Genomic DNA, 18,958 nt, shown 5'->3' on the forward strand with positions numbered 1-18,958 from the left:
TCTTCAAGATGGACAAAGTGGTACATACATGAATTCCAGCATTTGGGAGGCTGAGACAGGAGGATCATGAGTTCAAAGCCAGCATGTGCTACATAATAAGACCATTCAAAGACCTCCCCAGAAAGAGCTAAATAAATTAAAATTCCTCCTTGAGGTTCTTTTCTTTTTCTACCCCCACCCCCCACTTTTTTGACAGGGTCTGCTTGTAGTCCTGGCTGTTCTGGAACTCACTATGAGATAAGGCTGGCCTTGAGTGTGTGTGTCATCATGCCTGGCATTTAAGGTGCCTTTCTTGCTGTAGTTAGGTCCAATGCTGTTCTGAACCCTCTTAGCTCTATCTTTGAGTCCGAGGAAGCGGTTCAAAGGAAAGCTATAAGGATTTTCCCTGGAAGTTATAGGTCAAGGTTCCTTCAACTTTTCCCACTCAGGATCCCTTTTCACCTGGGAAGGTTTTAATCTACCTGGGTTTCTAGACATATAAAATAAAGATACAAATAAAACATTCACTGATAATAAATCATAAACAATTATTTTAAAGTAATTCTTTGTTATGGATAACATTTTACCACTTTTTAAGGACAATCAAATTTGCATAATAATGAGACATATCTGTTCAGTTTTACAAAATGAATTAAGCCTTGGCTAGATCCTTGATACTGCACTATGTAAAGGCATCACCATTTTTAAGAGTTACTCCTTATTTTGATTTTATAATAGCCAATGCCACATTGCATCAATACACAATATAAAATGGCAGAAGTATATTTAGGGACATTTCAGAAATTGTTAAAAATTCTGTCCTAGTCCCAAACCAATTTTCGTTCATTAGTTACTTATGAAACTCATATCACCAATTTAAACAGCAACTTTGAAAATCAAACATCCTAACACAATACAATCCATGTACACTGTTATGTACCAGCTAAGGAACAATGAGAGAGAAATATTAAGTTTGTTTTCCATAACTAAGCTATTAAATTTCTGTAAGAGCAAAATGTCTTGCATGTACAGTAAAAGCGCTATTCATAACATACATCTCTGAGCCAAGACATTTCAGTCAGTGTTCATTGGTACTATGTGGCATGATGCAAAAGGTCAAGTGAACATTATGTGTGTTTAGAACCAAAGTTACAGTGACATTGTGTGACATGACGTGGACAAGCACTGCCCGAAACAACTCGGACTCATTATGTGTTTCATTTTGAACTGATTTGTGGTTGTCATATATTCTGAAACTTTTTACTATTGCCAATTTTTTGACCCCACCTCCCCACCACATTCAGTTACATGATCCCATATGGGGCTGTGACCCACACACTTAAAGAAACTGCTCTAGGTCTATGGAAACAAAGAATGCTGCTTGCATGAGAAATGTTGATGGAGAATAGAAAAAGTAACTGTTTTTGTGCCCTTTAGGTGGCGCCATCTCCAACATGTATGCCATGCTTATTGCCCGCTATAAGATGTTTCCGGAAGTCAAGGAGAAAGGAATGGCTGCAGTGCCCAGGCTCATCGCCTTCACATCAGAGCATGTATGTGTTTACGTTCTTTCCAGCGTATGATTGCATTGATGAGCCCGGTTGAATGAATAACACCCGGAAGTGCTTTTTCTCCAGATGGTCTCTTTCCTGGAGACACTTCTTCAAAGAATGAAGGGAGAGTTGAGTTTAATTGAGCTGTCCAGTTGGATATCTTCCTTGTCTCTGAAATGCATGGAAACCTTAAAGATAAAGCAGAATTTATACCTTTTATTTTAAAGATTTATTTTTAGTTATGTGTATCTCTGTGTGTGTGGTAGTATGTGCATATGTATGCAGGTCCCCATGGGGGCCAAAGGCCTCTCTGGAACTGGAGTTATAGGCAGTTGTGAGCCACCCAGCATGGATGGGAACTGAACTCTAGTACTCTGCAAAAACAGTACCTGGCTCTCCAACCACTGAGCCATCTCTCCACCCCCAAAGCAGACTATATTTAATTTCATCTCCTGTCTTCCATGTCGCTCTAATACTGTGTGTTGAGAGACAGGAGCAAGAGAAAAGGCAGCGTGACTTCCAGCTCTTCTGAATCATGGATGCAGCACTTTATATAATCCACACTCTACGAAGCCCTGTTGATGAACTCTTTCTGATTAAAACTGCAGTTTTTGTGATTAGATAGATTCACCCTTGTACCTTTAGCCACTTAACTCTAAGCTGGCTGTCTTGATTTAGTATTTGATTTAGTATTAGTTATGTTTCGGCACAAGCCAGTTCAGGGGAGGGTTTCAGACAATTCAGTCCATTGTGATGAGAAGGCATGGTGGGGCAGAGCAGTTTACACCGTGATGGGGCCAGGACACAGAGACTGGGCAAGCAAGCTCTTTCTTCCCTGCAATGGCCCCACCTCCAGTTCATGGGTTAGTACTCCCCACTTCAGGATAGGTCTTACTCCCCTCAATTGATCCTCTCTGGAAACAATCTCATCTCATGGACATACCTCGAAATGCTGTGCCCCTCCTCGGTCATTTTAAATCGAGTCAGACCTGCAATGAAGATTAAGCATCACAAGTACCATAAAGAAATGGCATAGGGGTCTTTCCTGTCTGATCTTCGGGTCATATTTTGGCCACGCACTGACTCCTGCCTACCACTGGGTGCTAGCTAGACGGAGGCTAAGAACTCTGGTCTTCCTTGTTAGATATCATGGCGTAGAACTTCATGCTCCTCCTGAGCTTTTCAAAGAGTGCACACTACCCTTTCTACTACCATGTGGGCAAGAAAACAATGTTCCAATCTGTTCACGTAGCGAACAGCTTTAACCTATCAGAGAACCAGCTTTCCTTTTCTCTCTCACCCGGCAGTGCAAAGCGGCAAGGGAGCCATACTGCAGCAGTTTATACAATGTAGCAGGGCCAACCCCTGCTGACCCCGGCCTCGTGATTTAACCTACATCAGGAGATAACTTTTATTTCAGTTTAGCTTCTCTATAGATAATCAAGTATAATGTTCCTTCTCCCTATTTCCCTGAAGTAGGTCCAGATCCCTAAATAGATAAAAATTTCTGTGGCTCAGCTTCAAACTGCCCAGATGTTTTCAGGTTAGGCATCCTTTTCCTTGGCTATCTAAAGTTGGCCAGGAGCAAACTTCCCTGTGCTATCTGTCAGGTGTCTCTACCTTCAGCATAAGCTTTTGAACTTCACATTTGACAAAAGTTGACTCAGCCTATTCTAGAAAGCTCAGATCGTATGCTCTGAGACTACTTTTGTTATACTTTCTATTCTTTGTATTATAAACTTTAAGTTCATTCCTTCACTTCTAAGAGAAAGAAAAGCAATTCAGCTGCTTATATCTCAATGCACATAATTAAAAATTACAATTTGCACCGGGTGGTGGTGGCGCATGCCTTTAATCCCAGCACTCGGGAGGCAGAGCCAGGCGGATCTCTGTGAGTTCAAGGCCAGCCTGGGCTACCAAGTGAGTTCCAGGAAAAGGAGCAAAGCTACACAGAGAAACCCTGTCTCGAAAAACCAAAAAAAAAAAATTACAATTTGATTATGAACCTTACCTAGAATACCAATTGACTCTGGCTGTAGACTTTCCATTTTGACACATGAATTCTTTTTTTTAATGTATGATATATCTGATTACTCTTTGACAGTCTAAAAATACTTCAATAAATAATGAGAATAAACTTGTTTGATTTTCACAACCTTATAGGACAGTAAAACACACAGAGGACCTGGTGCAGACCTATGCAGGTTTTGTGCATGCTGCCTCAGTCTCTGTGAGTTCATATGACCTTCGTTCATGTTGATTTAGAGGGCCTTAGTTTTTTTGTTTTGTATTGGTTTGATGTTTTTGGTGTCTTCCAACCCGTCTAGCTCTTATACTTTTTCCACCTCATCTTCCACGTGGTTCCCTGAACCATGAAGGGAGGGATTTGATGGAGACATTCCATTTGGGGCTGAGTATTCCAGGGTCTCTAACTGTCTTCATCATGTCTGGCTATGAGTCTCTGTGTTTGTTTCCATCTGCTGCAAGGGGAAGCTTCTCTGATGATGGCTGAGCAAGACACTGATTTATGAGTATAGAAGCATGTAATTAGTAGTCATTAACTTGCTACTCTTTTTATTTTTTAGAACAGTAGTATTTGGTTTTACTCTAGGTTCTTGGTCTATCTAGTCTCAGGTCCTTGGTCACTCAGCAGTGATGGGTATGAGTTCCATCTTGTCGAATGGACCTTAAGTCAAAGCAGACATTGGTTGGTTTCTCCCACAAGCATTATGCCCCCACTGCTCTAGTATATCTTACAGATCTATAACATTGTAGATCAAAGTGTTTGTGGCTGAGCTGGTTTTTACATTTTTCTTTGGGTAGCGTGCAGAGTACCTTCCTTACCAAAGATGATAGGACATAGGGGTGAAGGCTCTATGTAGGCACTAGCTCAACTTCTCCTTGTTCAATGAGTTGTACAGGTGTTGTAAAATTAATGTTTTGTAGCTTCCATGATCAAGTTTCTGCCATGAGCTTTTTTCTTAATTAGAAGACGACGCTAAGTTATTAATCCCTGCCTATGCCTGGAATAAACCACTCTTGTCTCCTAGGCCAGGCTAGAGGGACGTTTAGAAAAAAGTGTCACAGAATGTACTTGCACCATTCACCCAGACCATTTTAGACACAGACAGGCACTTACAAGTGAGTCCTGCTCTTGAAGCTCCAGACAGAGAGCTCACCTGATTCCCATCTCTAGTTCCTTTGGGTCTGATTCATTTCCTGTAGCTCCTCTTGGCTTCAGGGCAAGGCTACACATTTCCTATGTATTCTCAGACTTCACAACCATTTTGTTTGTGCCAGCTCCCGAAAAAGCTCCAAAAAGATTGACGAGAGAAAAGCATCAAGTCCTTCCTACATGGCCTTTTCTCTGGTCTAAACCCAGTCAGTCCTTGAGGTGGGTTTTTCCCATAAGGAAGAAGAAGGAGCTCCCGGGCTGGTCTGGGAAGGGAAGGGGAGGGCAGCATCTACAGTGTCTTTCTTCTTGTTCTTTGAGAGGTTTTCCCAGCCCGGGTACTTACAGGACTAGATGAGAACCTCAGAAAACCCTGTGCCTGGAGCACAGGAAACTGTATGCAGGTAATAACTTTGTAAAACACCTATCCTACTTTATAGAGGGAAAACTGAGCTGCAGAGACACTTTGTTCTGGATTACACAGCCAGCGTGGCACAATCAGATCTACAGTCCCAGTTCCTCCGTGATCCAGCACTGCTCTTTCAACTACTGGGCTGGGAGGCTGAATGTCATCCTGTAGCTGGGGGCTCTGAGTTTACTTGTAGTATCTTGTCTCAGGTGTTACTTTCCTCATCTGGTTATCCTAGAGCTAATGTTTCCTAAGTTATTGTTATTTTATGCTGGGAGCTGACTTTGTCATCTGGCATGGTTAGTTATAGAGCCATTGTCCTAGCTCGGGTTTCTATTGCTGTAATGAAACCCCATGACCAACAACAAGTTGGGGAGCAAAGGGCTTATTTGGTTTATACTTCCACATCACTGTTTATCACTGAAGGAAGTTAGAACAGGAACTCAAACATGGATGGAACCTGGAAGCAAGAGATGATGCAGAAGCCATGGATGGGCACTGCTTACTGGCTTGCTCCTCATGCCTTGCTCAGCCTGCTTTCTTATAGAACCCAGGACCGCCAGCCCAGGGATGGCACCACACATAATGGAATGGGGTCTCCCTAATTAATAACTAATTAATAAAACTTTCTATAAGCTTGCCAATGGCCTGGTCTTATAGAGGTGTTTTCTCAATTGAGGCTCCCTCCTCTCCAGTGACTCTAACTTGTGTCAATTTGACACAAAACCCTCCAGTACAGCCATGGGAATGAAAATGATGTGTAGTGACTCCATAGCCTGTCACTTCCAACTGGAAATTTCACACATTCAGGGTGGGCGGTCACTCTTTGTTTCCTAAATAACCAGTGCAGACTGGAACTTCATCTAGAGACAGTGCAGACTAGAACTTCATCTAGACAGAGTGCAGACTAGAACTTCATCTAGAGACAGTGCAGACTAGAACGTCATCTAGACATAGTGAAGACTAGAACTTCATCTAGAGATAGTGCAGACTAGAACTTCATTTAGAGACAGTGAAGACTAGAACTTCATCTAGAGACAATGGAGACTAGAACTTCATCTAGAGATAGTGCAGACTGGAACTTCATCAAGACACAATGCAAACTAGAACTTCATCTAGACAGAGCGCAGACTAGAACTTCATCTAGAGACAGTGTAGACAGGAACTTCATCTAGACACAGTGCAGAGTAGAACTTCATCTAGCTGATAAGGAAGACAAGCTGCTACATTTTCTTCTCTGTTCAAATGAGCTGCCTTCTTGCAAAACTTTGATGGGACTAAATTAAACAAACAGCATTAGAAATGAATGAGTCACTGAGCAGCAACAGAGATAGTACTGAGGCCATGAGCAACCAGTTCCAAGATGACTTTCCTGCAATATTTAACATCACAAGATCAGGACACTAGAAGGGCCACACTGCCATTCATTCCACACTCATCCTCTGCTGAATCATCACCTCCCCCAAGCCTTCCATATAAGAAAAGCTTAACAAAAAGTAATCTAGTGAGTTCTCGATAAGTTCTTAAAAGCTGATATAGCAATGATTTAAATCCTAGCTCAAATCTCATCTGTCACTCTGAACCCTCAAAATCCCATACTTAGAGATGTATTTCACATCTCTCTTTTTTCTTCATGTGACACAAGCTCTTCCAGAAATAGCTTCCACAAAACAGCACAATGTCTTTGAGGAAAAACGTCCTTCACAATTGTAAGAGAAAGAAGGATCTTTTAGACAAATTACCAGGACGTATTCATTCCACTTTTCACAGATCAAGGACTGCATGTATCCATGTCTTCTAGAATGGGTCATCGGACATCAGCTCAGGCCTCTCATGGGAAGTAGGGAAGTAATTCTCCAACTATGCTAGAAAACAGTTTGCATGTTTTATATACGACATTCTGGAGGGAGTTAATTCCCAAAGTAGTTCTCCTTAAGTAACAACAACAAAAATACAAAAAGTTTATTTAAAAAAAAAAAGTCCCGTGCAGCATGGAAAAAGGCAGCTCTCATGTGATGCAATGGCACACACCAGGCACACACTTAGTCTGACAGAGGGAGAATAAGAAAATATGATCCGAAGCCAGCTCAGCGTCAGTGCCCTGATCTGCCTCTGCGTTTGTACCTCATTTCCAGTCTACTGTCAAGTTGCTATCTCCTCACGCTTACTCCTGGCAAAGAACTTAAGGGCCTTGCCTAGGTGTGAGTGACTATAACCACACACTACCTCTCCTGGAGGTATTTTATGGCAGTGATAATAAGGGAATGGGACAGTGTGGGCACAGCCTCTGAGCTGCAGATTTTTTACTTCTTCCTTCTTCTTCCCTCCCATCCCCTCCCTTCCCCTTCCCTCCTCTCCCCCTTCCTCTCACCTTACTTTCTCATCCCTTCCCTCACTTCACTTCACCTTCCCTTCCTTCCCCTCCCTCCCCTTCCCTTCTCTCACCATCTCTCCTGTCCCCTTCCTTCCCATCCCTCCCCCCTTCCTTCTCTCCTGGAATACTCTGAGTCATACTTGAGGGGGATAGTAGCAATGATCCAATGTCTGACCTTAAGGAGCATATGTTGCCATGGGATGAGTCTGGAGGAAAGTCGTCGTCTTCTTAAAACCCATGAGACTGCATCCCATGTTGGGTGGAAGGCCAGGTTAGAAGTGCCTGAGTAGGTGTATTTGTCTTCAGGTTAGTATATAAAGCCCGTGAGTTTTGAAATTAACTCAAAATGGTGCAAGGTCTGCTTGACCTCCTCATAGGCACTAATTCAGGTGAGTTACTCCATTTCCTCTTCCTCTGTAAAATGAACAACTGCCTGCGTAGCTGTTGAGAAGAGGAAGTAAGCTAGTAAACACATGGGAAGGGTAGAGCCAAACAACCTGACCCCTAGTGACACTCCAGAGCTGACAGCCACCATCGCTGCTATAGCCAGCTACCCACTGGTGTCCCTTGAGGACAAAGAGGAGATGGATGCAGCAGAGAGAAAGGTTTGATGAGCACATGTCTGGGAAATATTCCTTCTTTGAAACATGCATGCCTCCTCACTTCTAGTAACAGAACAATGCCCAAGAATTCACAGTGCTGAAAGGGTTTAGCTATTGCTCTGTTGCTGTGGTTATCACTGTCAGATTTTCTTATAACTCCATATCACATATATTTGTTTTAAGAAATCAAGTAAATGAAGTCATTCATTTTACTTAAAGATTTCAAAGTTCCACTTGAGGTAACTAGAGAGACATTAGGATGTTGTCACACTGGGGAGGAGTTATGTAAGAATAAGAAGGACTATGCTTTGTAAAAACCTACTGAGGTCCATCCCGGTGGTCCATAAGTACTTCATATAATATCTCCAGTTCTCACACCAGCCCTGCCTAGAGGCGGTTCTATTGCATCTCAGTGAAGGTAAACCAATGGGTATGTGGGAGTCACATATAGGAGGACAAGGGAAACTCTGTTGGTATTGTGGGTCACTGAGGAGTAAGGGAATTAACCCCTTGAGAAATGTCAAAGAGGCAGATTCTAGTTCATTCGTAGATTTGACTTCCAGATCTAATTGTTGGAAATCCCCATTGTACAAAAATCTGAGAGGGGTACCCATCAAAACCCATCCAGTCCAAAGATAACCGGCGGCTCTCAAGGCCAGGAAGTAGGGCATTTGATGGAAAGTCTGAAGGGTTAGGAGCTGAGATTCCCAAATTGCCATGTCGTTTCTCTTTCCTCATTTGAAGTCTATGGGTCGCTTCCCTTCCACCAAGCAAATGGTCAGGGTAGAAGAGCTGGTGGCTGCCCCATGCTTGGGAAGGATTCCATCCCAAGCCTTCTGGGGTGAGTAACCAGAAAAAAACTCTGAATTTGCTTTCAGAATGGACCTTGCCCATTTAGTCCTCCATGATCTGGCTAGCCACCAAACTCACACCTCAACACTAGCATTTGTGGCCAGATGTCCTAAACAATAAATAGTGGACGTTTTCCTGGTTTTACTCTCTGAGCATATGGCCAACAATGTCAACAAATATTTATCAACCATGTGCAAAGTTGTCCTCATACAGTTCCTTTGTTCCATTAGGAAACAGACAGTGAAGCAGTTATCACTCTATAATTTCGTATGGCAGTAGTGGGCTATTTCACAGAGTAGGCATAAAAGGTCTTACTGTAGAGCTGATATAGAGACCCACATGGAATGAGGGATGGATACATATAATCACCAGAAAGACAATTTAATAGTAAGTACTGAAGTCCTGGAAGATGGACCAGTAAGCAAATGCCATGACTAAAAGTAATTTTAGCAAGCTCAATGACAACCAGAATGGCCAAACCACTGAACTAGAGAGTGGGAGGGGTGTGGGGAGTGGAAGAGATGACTGGGTACTGAGGGCTGTCTAAATCATCTTTGTTTTCTCCAAGACTAGTAAAGGCTGTGATGCACTGAAAAATAATAAAATATTTGCATGTGACTAGCCGTGGCTTGGAAGAATTGCAGTGGCTTTTCAGACTTCCCATCTAAATTCTAACAGAAGGGGAGAAGCCAGCAAGTCGAGACTCCAGACACTAGGAACTAGTTTGTCTCAGGGCTGCCTGTCATTCCTCTTGTTCTCCTACTATCACCAAAAGAGGGTGAAACTTGTCCCTACTAGAAGTGAAGGAGCACAGTCTGGGAGATGGCACAGTTAGCACTGTTTGCTATGCAAACATGAGCACCTGGTTTTAATCCCCCAGAACCCATGTAATAAAGCCAGGCATGGCCATGTGCATTCATGATCCCAGTGCTGGAGAAGCAGAGAGAGGAAAAGTGTCTAAGGCTTATTGGCCAGGGCAGCCAGCTTACCAACCAGTGAGCTCTAGGTTCTGTGAGAGACCCTGCCTCAAAAATAACATGGAAGACACTCAGTGCTAACCACATGCATGTGCGCGTGCGCGCGCGCACACACACACACACACACACACACACACACACACACACACTGAAATATTGCACACACACATGCATACACACTGAAAGATTGAAGGAGCCCATACCACAAATTGCAGCCATAAAGATGGATTTAAGGATTAAAATTGGATCCTCTTCCAGCGGACATTCCCATTTTCACTGAGGATAATCCTTTCCACCCCTGCCTCCTTCCTTATTTCTCCAGACCAGTCTGGAACTCAATGTGATATATCTTCTGAAATACTAAGCCATCTTCCTACCTCAGTCTCTTTAATGCTGGGATTACTGTGTGTCCCCATGCCTGGCTTCTCATTGATTCCTACTGGATAATTGCATACCACTCAAAACTAGAAAGTTTGCTTAATTTTCAAAGCATATTTTCAGTGCAAGCTGAATCATGTAAACTATCTCTAAATTACCAATATAATTTATTTTAAAATATTTTTATTTTTAAAATTATTTTATGATATAACAGGTATCCATATGGGACTTTCATTTTGGTTGATACACACACACACACACACACACACACACACACACACACACACACACACACACTGAGTCTTTCCCACACCTCCCTGCTCCCACTTTTCCTGTTGTGCTCTTTTGCCCCGTGTATTGTATTTCCTTCAACTTGTGCTGTGCCCTCCTTTTTTCCAGACTAGGCTTCTTACTTACTCTCACTCAGATATGTGATATTTGACATTTAGAGGCTAGGATCTGCACACGAGAGACAATGTTTTGTCGTTCTGAGCCTGGGTAACCTCATGTAATGTCTTCCATTTCCATCCACTTTCTTGGAATTTTCATAATTTCATTTTTCATTATACTTCAATACAGATCTATTGTGTGTATGGACCGCTATCTATCTATCCATCACTTGATAGATATCTAGGCAGATTCCATTTCCTGGCTACTGTGAAAAGAGCAGCAATGGGCATAGATGTGCACGAATCTCTGTAGTGTCCTTTGGGTATCTGCCCAGGAATGGTATAGCTGGGTCATGTGACAACTCTATCTGTAGTTTTCTGAGGAATCTCTACACTGATTGCCATGGTTGTTACACTAGTTTACACTCCTAGAAGCAATGTATAAGGGTTCCTCCTTCCTCACATACTCTCGTGAGGCATATGCCAGTATTGTCATTTCTTTTCTTGACTATAGTCATTCTAACTGAGGCGAGTTCAAATCCCTAAGTAGTTTGAACTTGCATTTCTCTGATGGCTAGAGAGGTTCTGAACATTTAAAAAATATTTATTTGCCATTTGCATTTATTTTTTTGAATCTGAACTATCTGTTCATATTATTGGCCCATTTGTTGCTTGGAAGTTGGGAGTTTGTGGTGTTTAATTTTTGCCATTCTTTCTATATGCTAGATATTAACCTCTTATCTGAAGTAGAGTTGACAAAGATTTTCTTCCACCCTACAGGCTGTCAGTTCACTATGTTGATAGTTTCTTCTGCTGTGCAGAAGCTTTTAATTTCATGAAGTCCCATTTATCAGTTTGGGGGATGCTTTCTATGCTAATGTGGCTCAGAAAGTGTTGCCTGTATCTATATCCCGAAGTATTTTCCTCTAGAAGTTTTCAATATTTCAATATTAAAAATACAGAAACAAAACTTTCCATCAAACTAGAATTTTGGCTTAGTTTAAAATAAAAATCAAATGGGTTTTTAATATGTTACCCATGAATGGAAATATGACTTAGTCCTTTATAAGTACTAAGCTCTGTCAAAGTTTTATTACATTTTCCAAGTCAGAAGACAAAAGAGGAATGTGCCCATTGATGAACAATAGAATATTATACTAATCTTCATTATTGGGAGACAAATTTTAATCCTTGAGGCTTCCAAATTTGTTCATAATTTGGCTTTCTGAAGCCACCCAGAATAGAAATATCCTTTCCAGCCCCCTATTGGGACAGCTATTCCTACATGAAGACCACCTGTATGTTCTTGACAAGCATCCTCTTAGTTCTCCCTGTATGCCCTTTCCCCAGAATCCTCAGCATCCAGGAAAGAGATTGGTTTTGAGATGCTGTTCTCCTCTGGTTCATCTACAAGTGGTTCCATTATAAGAGACCAAGGATTAAAATGATTGTCATATGTTTCTCATACATAGAAAGGCATGTCATTCAACTTGTCTCTGCTGCTTCTTCCTTATTAAATGACCCTCAATTTCCTTCCTCCCCATAGATGCCTTACTATTTGTGAATACCACTTAGCTATAAGCCTCTGCTCCCTTTCCTGGAAATATAAATAGTGTTTGGTGCCTAATTTTCTTTTTTCATGCCTCATATCACCTTTGTTCTCCATCTTTAAGCTCTCTATTGGGGCATGTGGGCTTCCTTAAATCTGTGGCATTTTTACAACAATCAATTATCCTTTGTAATTACTCCTCAATTACAGATCCCTGTTCTTTCTCACGAAAGATCAGATGAGAATGCGCCTCTCATGGGCAGGTGCATCAGATCTCTTACTTAGCCGAAATTTGCCAGTCTGCTGATCGGAACTTCAGAGCACATTCTCTGAGGGGCACAATTTGAGGTATTTGTGCTTTTTCAGGCAGGACAGCTGGCCTCTCTGAGCCCTCCTGGCAATAAGAGACTGGGCACTGCTTTCCTCTGAACGTCTGCTCTGGGTTCCATATTCTCTGCCAAATACAAAGGAGAACATTGGTTTGTGATTGAAGGGATGAAGGGGGACAGGTGCCACACACCCTTAAGGTCCCTGTCCCAACTGAGCTCTTTCTTCTAGCTCCCAGGTATCTTAGTAACAGATATCCACTTTGTCACTCTGTGGTTGTAAAATGAAGATAATGGCCCTTTCTCATTACTTCTAGCTGCACCGAGCTTTTAAAACTCACCCCTGTGGCATGTCCCCTTTATTGGTTGATGTTATTTTTTTGCTGCTACAAATGTGATTTCCTGCTCTATCAGACAGTTTCCCTAAAAAATATACATGTTACGAGTTCATGCACTGCATACTTAAAATTTCAGACGAGTGGAGACTGGGCACTTGAGAAGAACACGCCTATTTAGAACCATGATTTAAAATTCCACTCAGCGGCCCTTTGGAGATGTAAATTGAGGGAGCTGATCTCCTTTTGGACAGCTTAATGATCTGTAGTTAATCGTAAGAGGCTGATGGGCAGATGCAGTACAGCTGGGCCTACGTTAGCCTTCCCCAGCTCTCCAAATGCCAAGGTGATTACAGCCATCAAGACCCAGATTCCAAGCAAAAAGCAAAAGCGCAAAGTGGGCAGCAGGCTCTCAGTTTGACCCACCTGCCTGGCCCCAGACACTTAACACCTCCTAGAGCGCCGGAGGAAGAGTGCTGGACTTAGGACCAATTTCTCTTCCTACTTGAATGCAAATAATGTCACTAAATTTGTGAAAAATTATATATAGTTTCAAGTTAGACAATGAGCACAAGAGGAGAAAGAAAACTTAAGATGTGTGTGCACGCGCAAGGGGGGGGGGATGTGTGTGTGTGTGATAGAACACATGTTATGTGAAAGCAAAAGGGAACCAGTGGAGGAAGGGAGGGACCCAGCCAGAGGAGGACAGAGGATAGGGGAGAGGACTAGAAGAGATGGATCAAGGAAAGCAAAATGGGTATGAAAATGCCATAATGAAACTCATTACTTTGTATGCTGATTTTAAAAAAATCAGAAGGAACGAAGGCAAGCTTTGAAGAGCAAAATGTGAGTTTGAGAGTCATACAGTGTATTATTACTGGAGGCAGTTGCTAAGTGTTTGTGAAAAGTTAGTTCAGGGCTGGGGGATGGCTCAGTGGGTAAATCATACAATCATGGCAACCAGGGGACTAAGCCCCAGAACCCACATAAAAAAACAGATGCAGTAGCACAATGTCTGTAATCTTAGTGTATCTGTTCTGGGAGATGGAAGATGCAAACATGGGAGAGTATCCAAAGCTAGGGGGCCAGAATTAGCCTCGCTAATTGAGACCCTATCTCAAGGTGGAAAGTGAGGACTGATATCCATGGTTGTCCTCGGACCTCCATGTACATGTTGAACTATGCACATGCCCTCATACACTCTGTCTCTCACACACACATTCATACACATACACACACACACACACACACACACACACACACACACACACACACACACAGGGTGGTGGGTTGCTTTGCTGGGACCTCACATCCAGTTACAGTTTTCAGTATATTTTTCTTTCCTCGAGAAACCCAGATGAATTCAACAAATATAACAACAATAACTAAAACAATCCTATTCAAAAATAACCAAAAGACTTGAATAGACATTTCACCAAAGAAGCACATAAGAAGAGTCTAGATCATTCCTTAGAGAGCACACATCAAAACCACAAGGTATTACCATCACACCTGTTAGGAAGACTGTCCTCGAGAGCCAGAAGAACACAGTCAGCTTCAGGGGGCTGAGGCAATAGAATCACTTGACACCAGAGAGTCAGTGATAGCCTGGGCAATGGGAGAGTCTGTCTCCAAAACAAACAGAAATCATAAACATTGGTGAGGATGTGGAGAAACGGCAACCTCTGTGTGCTGTTGGTAGGTGTGTAAAAATAACACAGTAGTTGTAGACAGTAGTATGGCAGTTTCCCAAAAGTTAAAATTCTATTAACCATATGGTCCAGTAATTGTGCCTTTAGCTATGTACCTCAAGCAATTAAAGACAGCCAAAGTGTCCACAATGTAGTGAGTGCTATGCCTAAAATAGTCCAATTGACAGAGACCAAGAACAGGATGGTGGTTGTCAGGGGTGAGGAAAGAGAGAATGTTTAGTGAAGAGTTTGGGTTTTATACAATGAAGGAGTTCTATGGAATAGATGGTGGTAATTGTTGCACAATGATGTGAAAACAGTTAAGAACACAGAAATGTTTATTTCTCAGAGATAGTTAAAATGGTATTTAAATTGCACAATTATGTGTTTCACCATAATATTTTAATACCATGGGTGATTACCTAACCCTTAAAACTATAATAACTACCAATATAGCAAGATATATCCATGGATGAAACAGTGGCATGACTGTTATGGAGGTAAACCTCTGGTTTCCAATTGGGTTTCAAGCATGCTCTACAGGAAGAAATGCATGCCTAGCATCTGACCAAGAATCCATGGCTGGGGAGCTCATCAGCCACAGAGGTAGACCTACTACTATTTATTATCTTGCTAAGTTGACTCAGTATCATATTGCCCTCCAAACTTCTATATCCATACCCATAGAGTATTGTAGCTCTCAGACCCCATCAGAGAAGTTTCTTTGTTCAGGAAATAGTCATTAACACAGAAACTGAGAACTAGTCGAAGTACAGAGATTAAGTATCTGAGTAGTGCTCAGCCACAAATGGTACATCTGTATCACACCGCTCCCACAAGGATTGGGGCCTATCATGGAAGAGGGTGTGGAAAGATTATAAAAGAGAGAGGTCAGGGAGAAACAGATGGAAGTAGTGTCTTCTGGAGATGACAAGACCACTGCACTCATGAACTCCCAGCAGCTGTAGCTGACTACACAAGACCTGTGCAAGAAAAAAAAAAAACCAGTCTATATTCTACAGTAGAGTGTGGAGGGACTCAGAAACGCCTTCCCTAGTGAGGATCTATTGAGAATGATGGCTGCTGTGGAAGGAAGAGTGAGTTTCCTTCAAGGCTGTGGTCCCCTGGTAGGTGGGCCAGGCTCCAGTGAGTGGCTCCACCCCATGAGTATGTGGGTAGCACAAACTAGACTCAGTGGTTGTAATGAAAAAAAGAAGGCATGATGTTGGAAGGAGTGGAAGGGGGTGTGGGGTGGATATGGGAAGACTCGAGGGGAGGAGTGGAAGGAAATATGATCAAAACACACTGTATGCATATATGAAATTCTCAAAGAATTAATAAAATAGTGCATTTAAAAACATATAATAGGAGAGCTAGACAGATAGCTGAGAAGTTAAGAGCACTGGCTGCTCTTCTGGAGGACCCTGATTCACCCACATCTCAGCTCACAAATGTCTGTAACTCCAGTCACTGGGGATCCAGTGCCCTTTTATGGTCTTTGTGGGCACCAGATACCCACATGGTACACAGACATTCAAGCAGGCAAAACACCCACACACATAGAAATAAATTAATTAAATTTGAAAACCACATATATAATGGAAACAAACAAAAACTCAGTGTGGGTGAGAAGCCCGGGCATTGGAGGAGCAAAAGGAAAAGAAAGGAGGAAAGTCAAGAGGAACATCATCTTGGCTTCATAAAGAACTAATTATGAAAGTGTTGTGTTTTTTTGTTTTTTTAACAGAGTCACTTTTCTCTCAAGAAGGGAGCTGCAGCCTTAGGAATCGGGACAGACAGCGTGATTCTGATTAAATGTGATGAGAGGTGAGTGATGAATCTGCAACCCTGTCAGTTAACAATTTAAAACCCCCCACAGGTACCTCTTTGTCTGAAAGAGGTGATGACTTTGGGCAGCAATCCTGCTTCAATCTGAGACATGGCCACACACTGTTTCTTTGGAGCACAGACTTGCTTGGAGTCTCCAGATGTTGTTCCTTGAAGCCATGGAGCCTTTCACAACTCCTGGATAAATTGGAACCTTTGTTCAATCAATCAAAACTGTCCTCAGTAGCCGGTGTAGAGGGACATTTATCACCTGAGCACATTAGCAACGGGCAATTGAAGTAGTGATTGATGCTGAGGCAGCACTTAGCAGCATGGATTATGTAAACTTGCTGAAGTAAATGATGCCCCATCAGCTCAACAGCTTTAGGCAGCAACCAAAGGATCCTCTTAGGGAAAGTCTGTCTTAATTGGCACCCAGAATTCACAGCTTTCTAGAAAATAGGTATGATACTACTGTGGGGAGAGCAGTGAAAATCATCTTTAGGCTATCCATGTAAAGTTCCATTGACTGATAAATCTGGAAGTTATGAAAAATCAGATCCAGTCTTTAAAGGATTGAGTTAGAACTCTCGCTAAATTAAAATAAAATAGGTCAGTGAGCCATTTATCAGTCCAAAGGTGTTTATTAGACAGCTGTGCTCTGACTGCCCTCCATGTCAACAGGCTCAGAGAGCATCTTCTCAGTACTCTGACAGCAGAGGATATAAGTGGGAAGATGCCGTAGATTAGAAGGTGACTGTCACATGGTTGGATTTTCAGTGTAGGGTATACTGTGTGTGTTGCTGGGGTATGTGAAACTCGTTGAAGCAGGTGGGAAGAAGCTGGAGTTTTCTAGTTGAGGGAGTGTTAGATGGGTGGAGGAAAAGTTAGGGACAATTGCAGAAGACAGAATAATACCTCAGGTCCAGCCACAGAGGAAGTAGGATGGAACATATTATGAGGCACAAGGAGTGAGCCTGATCAGAGAAGGGAGAAACAAATTCGTGGCAAATATGTTTGTCCGCGTGGATGTGGAAAGGTCTAAAAACCCAAAGGACGGATCGACAGCTGCATTGACCTGTAAGTGCTGAGATTAATGATTGTCACTTCATTTACTGCCTGATTTTGTTCATTTGCAATGAACACCTTGTTTTTATAATGGGGGAGGAGCAGCCACAGTAGTGCTTGGTTGTAACCCCCTCACTCAGGAGGGTTCAGCTTCCAGACAACTGGGCTACACATAAAGACCTCATTTTAAACAAATGAGGCAGAGAGAGAGAAAGATGGAGGTGGAAATAGAAAGAGGGAGAGAGAGAGAGACAGAGACAAACAGAGAGACAGAGAGAGGAGAGAAATGTATGCGCTATTGATAGGAGAGAGCTGAACCTATCTCTGATCTGGATAGATCAACAAATAAGGCAGCTTGAAAACGCTTTTCTCCAAACACGAAGCAGCTGAAACCACCCTTCAGGAAGCAAGGGAGGGCTAGGAAAGGGGCTCGAGCAAAAAGACGGACAGGAAGTGATAAAGGCTTGCAGGCATGCAAACACATCTCGATAGAGGACCTGTCTCGTATTCCTTATTGTGAGGTGCGTAAGAACTAAGATTTGAGGAGTAACGGGCAAAAAAGAAGCATCAGCTTCCTATTTATTTTCTTTATTGTATTGCTAAAACAAATTGCTGAAGGGAAATGTATTTCTAAATAGAAAGCAATAGAATATATGGAGTTAAAAAGTTTTTATGAATATGCAGCTAATCTAAATAAGAAACCCAGAATTACAAAAGATCACCCAGGCAGACCTGGCCCTCTGGCCTACTTAGTCACCAGCCTAGTTAACAGATGTCCCAACATGGAATCCCAGGGGGATGGTAGGTGACCCACGAAAGTGTGGGGAGCTCTTGGCTCCACGCATTAAGGCATCAGTATCGCTGCTCCTGCTCCACTGAAAACCAGGTGTAACTGTGGAAGTGGCCTTGAGTGGGACACGCACAGCAAGGGTCCAGCCACATAACAGGGGATTAATCAGAGACAGTGTCATGCTCAGAAGGGAAGGGTAAGCCTGAAAGAAGACAGAGCAAGAACAGAAGAAGGACAAATCAGAAGGGACCACGGACAGGTCTGCCAGCACAGAGGCCCCAAAGGGTGTCATTAGCTAGCAAGAAGCAGAGAAAAGCACAGGGAGAGGGGAATGCTGGGAAGGAACTCCAGAGAGATGCAGAATCACTTACTGGCCAGTCGTCCTTAATTTTGAAGTTATATTTTTTTAATTTCAACTCTTTTAGAAGCCATTTGAGAGACTGAATGTAATGAGTCTTTTTCCGTACTGCCAGCCAGCTCCCAAACAATGACATGGAGATTTTTTTATTAATTATGAAAGCTCAGCCTATAGCTTAGGCTTGTTCGTAACTAACTCTTATAACTTAAATTAACCCGTTTCTATTCATCTACATTTTACCATGTGGCTTTTTACCTTTCTTTCATTCTGTGTGTCTGACTCCCTCCACATCTTGTTGGCATCTCCCCTGTGCCTCCTACTTCCTCTCT

At 42.4% G+C, this 18,958-nt stretch overlaps 1 protein-coding gene across 1 annotated transcript in view; it reads left to right on the forward strand.

Moving 5' to 3' along the window:
- The window catches only part of Gad2 (glutamate decarboxylase 2), a 69,442-nt gene that overhangs the window by 11,454 nt on the left and 39,030 nt on the right, over positions 1-18,958 (forward strand). The window contains exons 7-8 of the mRNA XM_052726938.1: positions 1,417-1,532; positions 16,334-16,413. Of these exons, the coding sequence (XP_052582898.1) occupies positions 1,417-1,532; positions 16,334-16,413 (196 nt within the window). The remainder of the gene's footprint in view (positions 1-1,416; positions 1,533-16,333; positions 16,414-18,958) is intronic.

The sequence above is a fragment of the Peromyscus californicus genome, unplaced genomic scaffold, assembly GCF_007827085.1.
Source record: "Peromyscus californicus insignis strain IS unplaced genomic scaffold, ASM782708v3 Scaffold_8__1_contigs__length_139910024, whole genome shotgun sequence".
Lineage (NCBI taxonomy): Eukaryota > Metazoa > Chordata > Mammalia > Rodentia > Cricetidae > Peromyscus > Peromyscus californicus.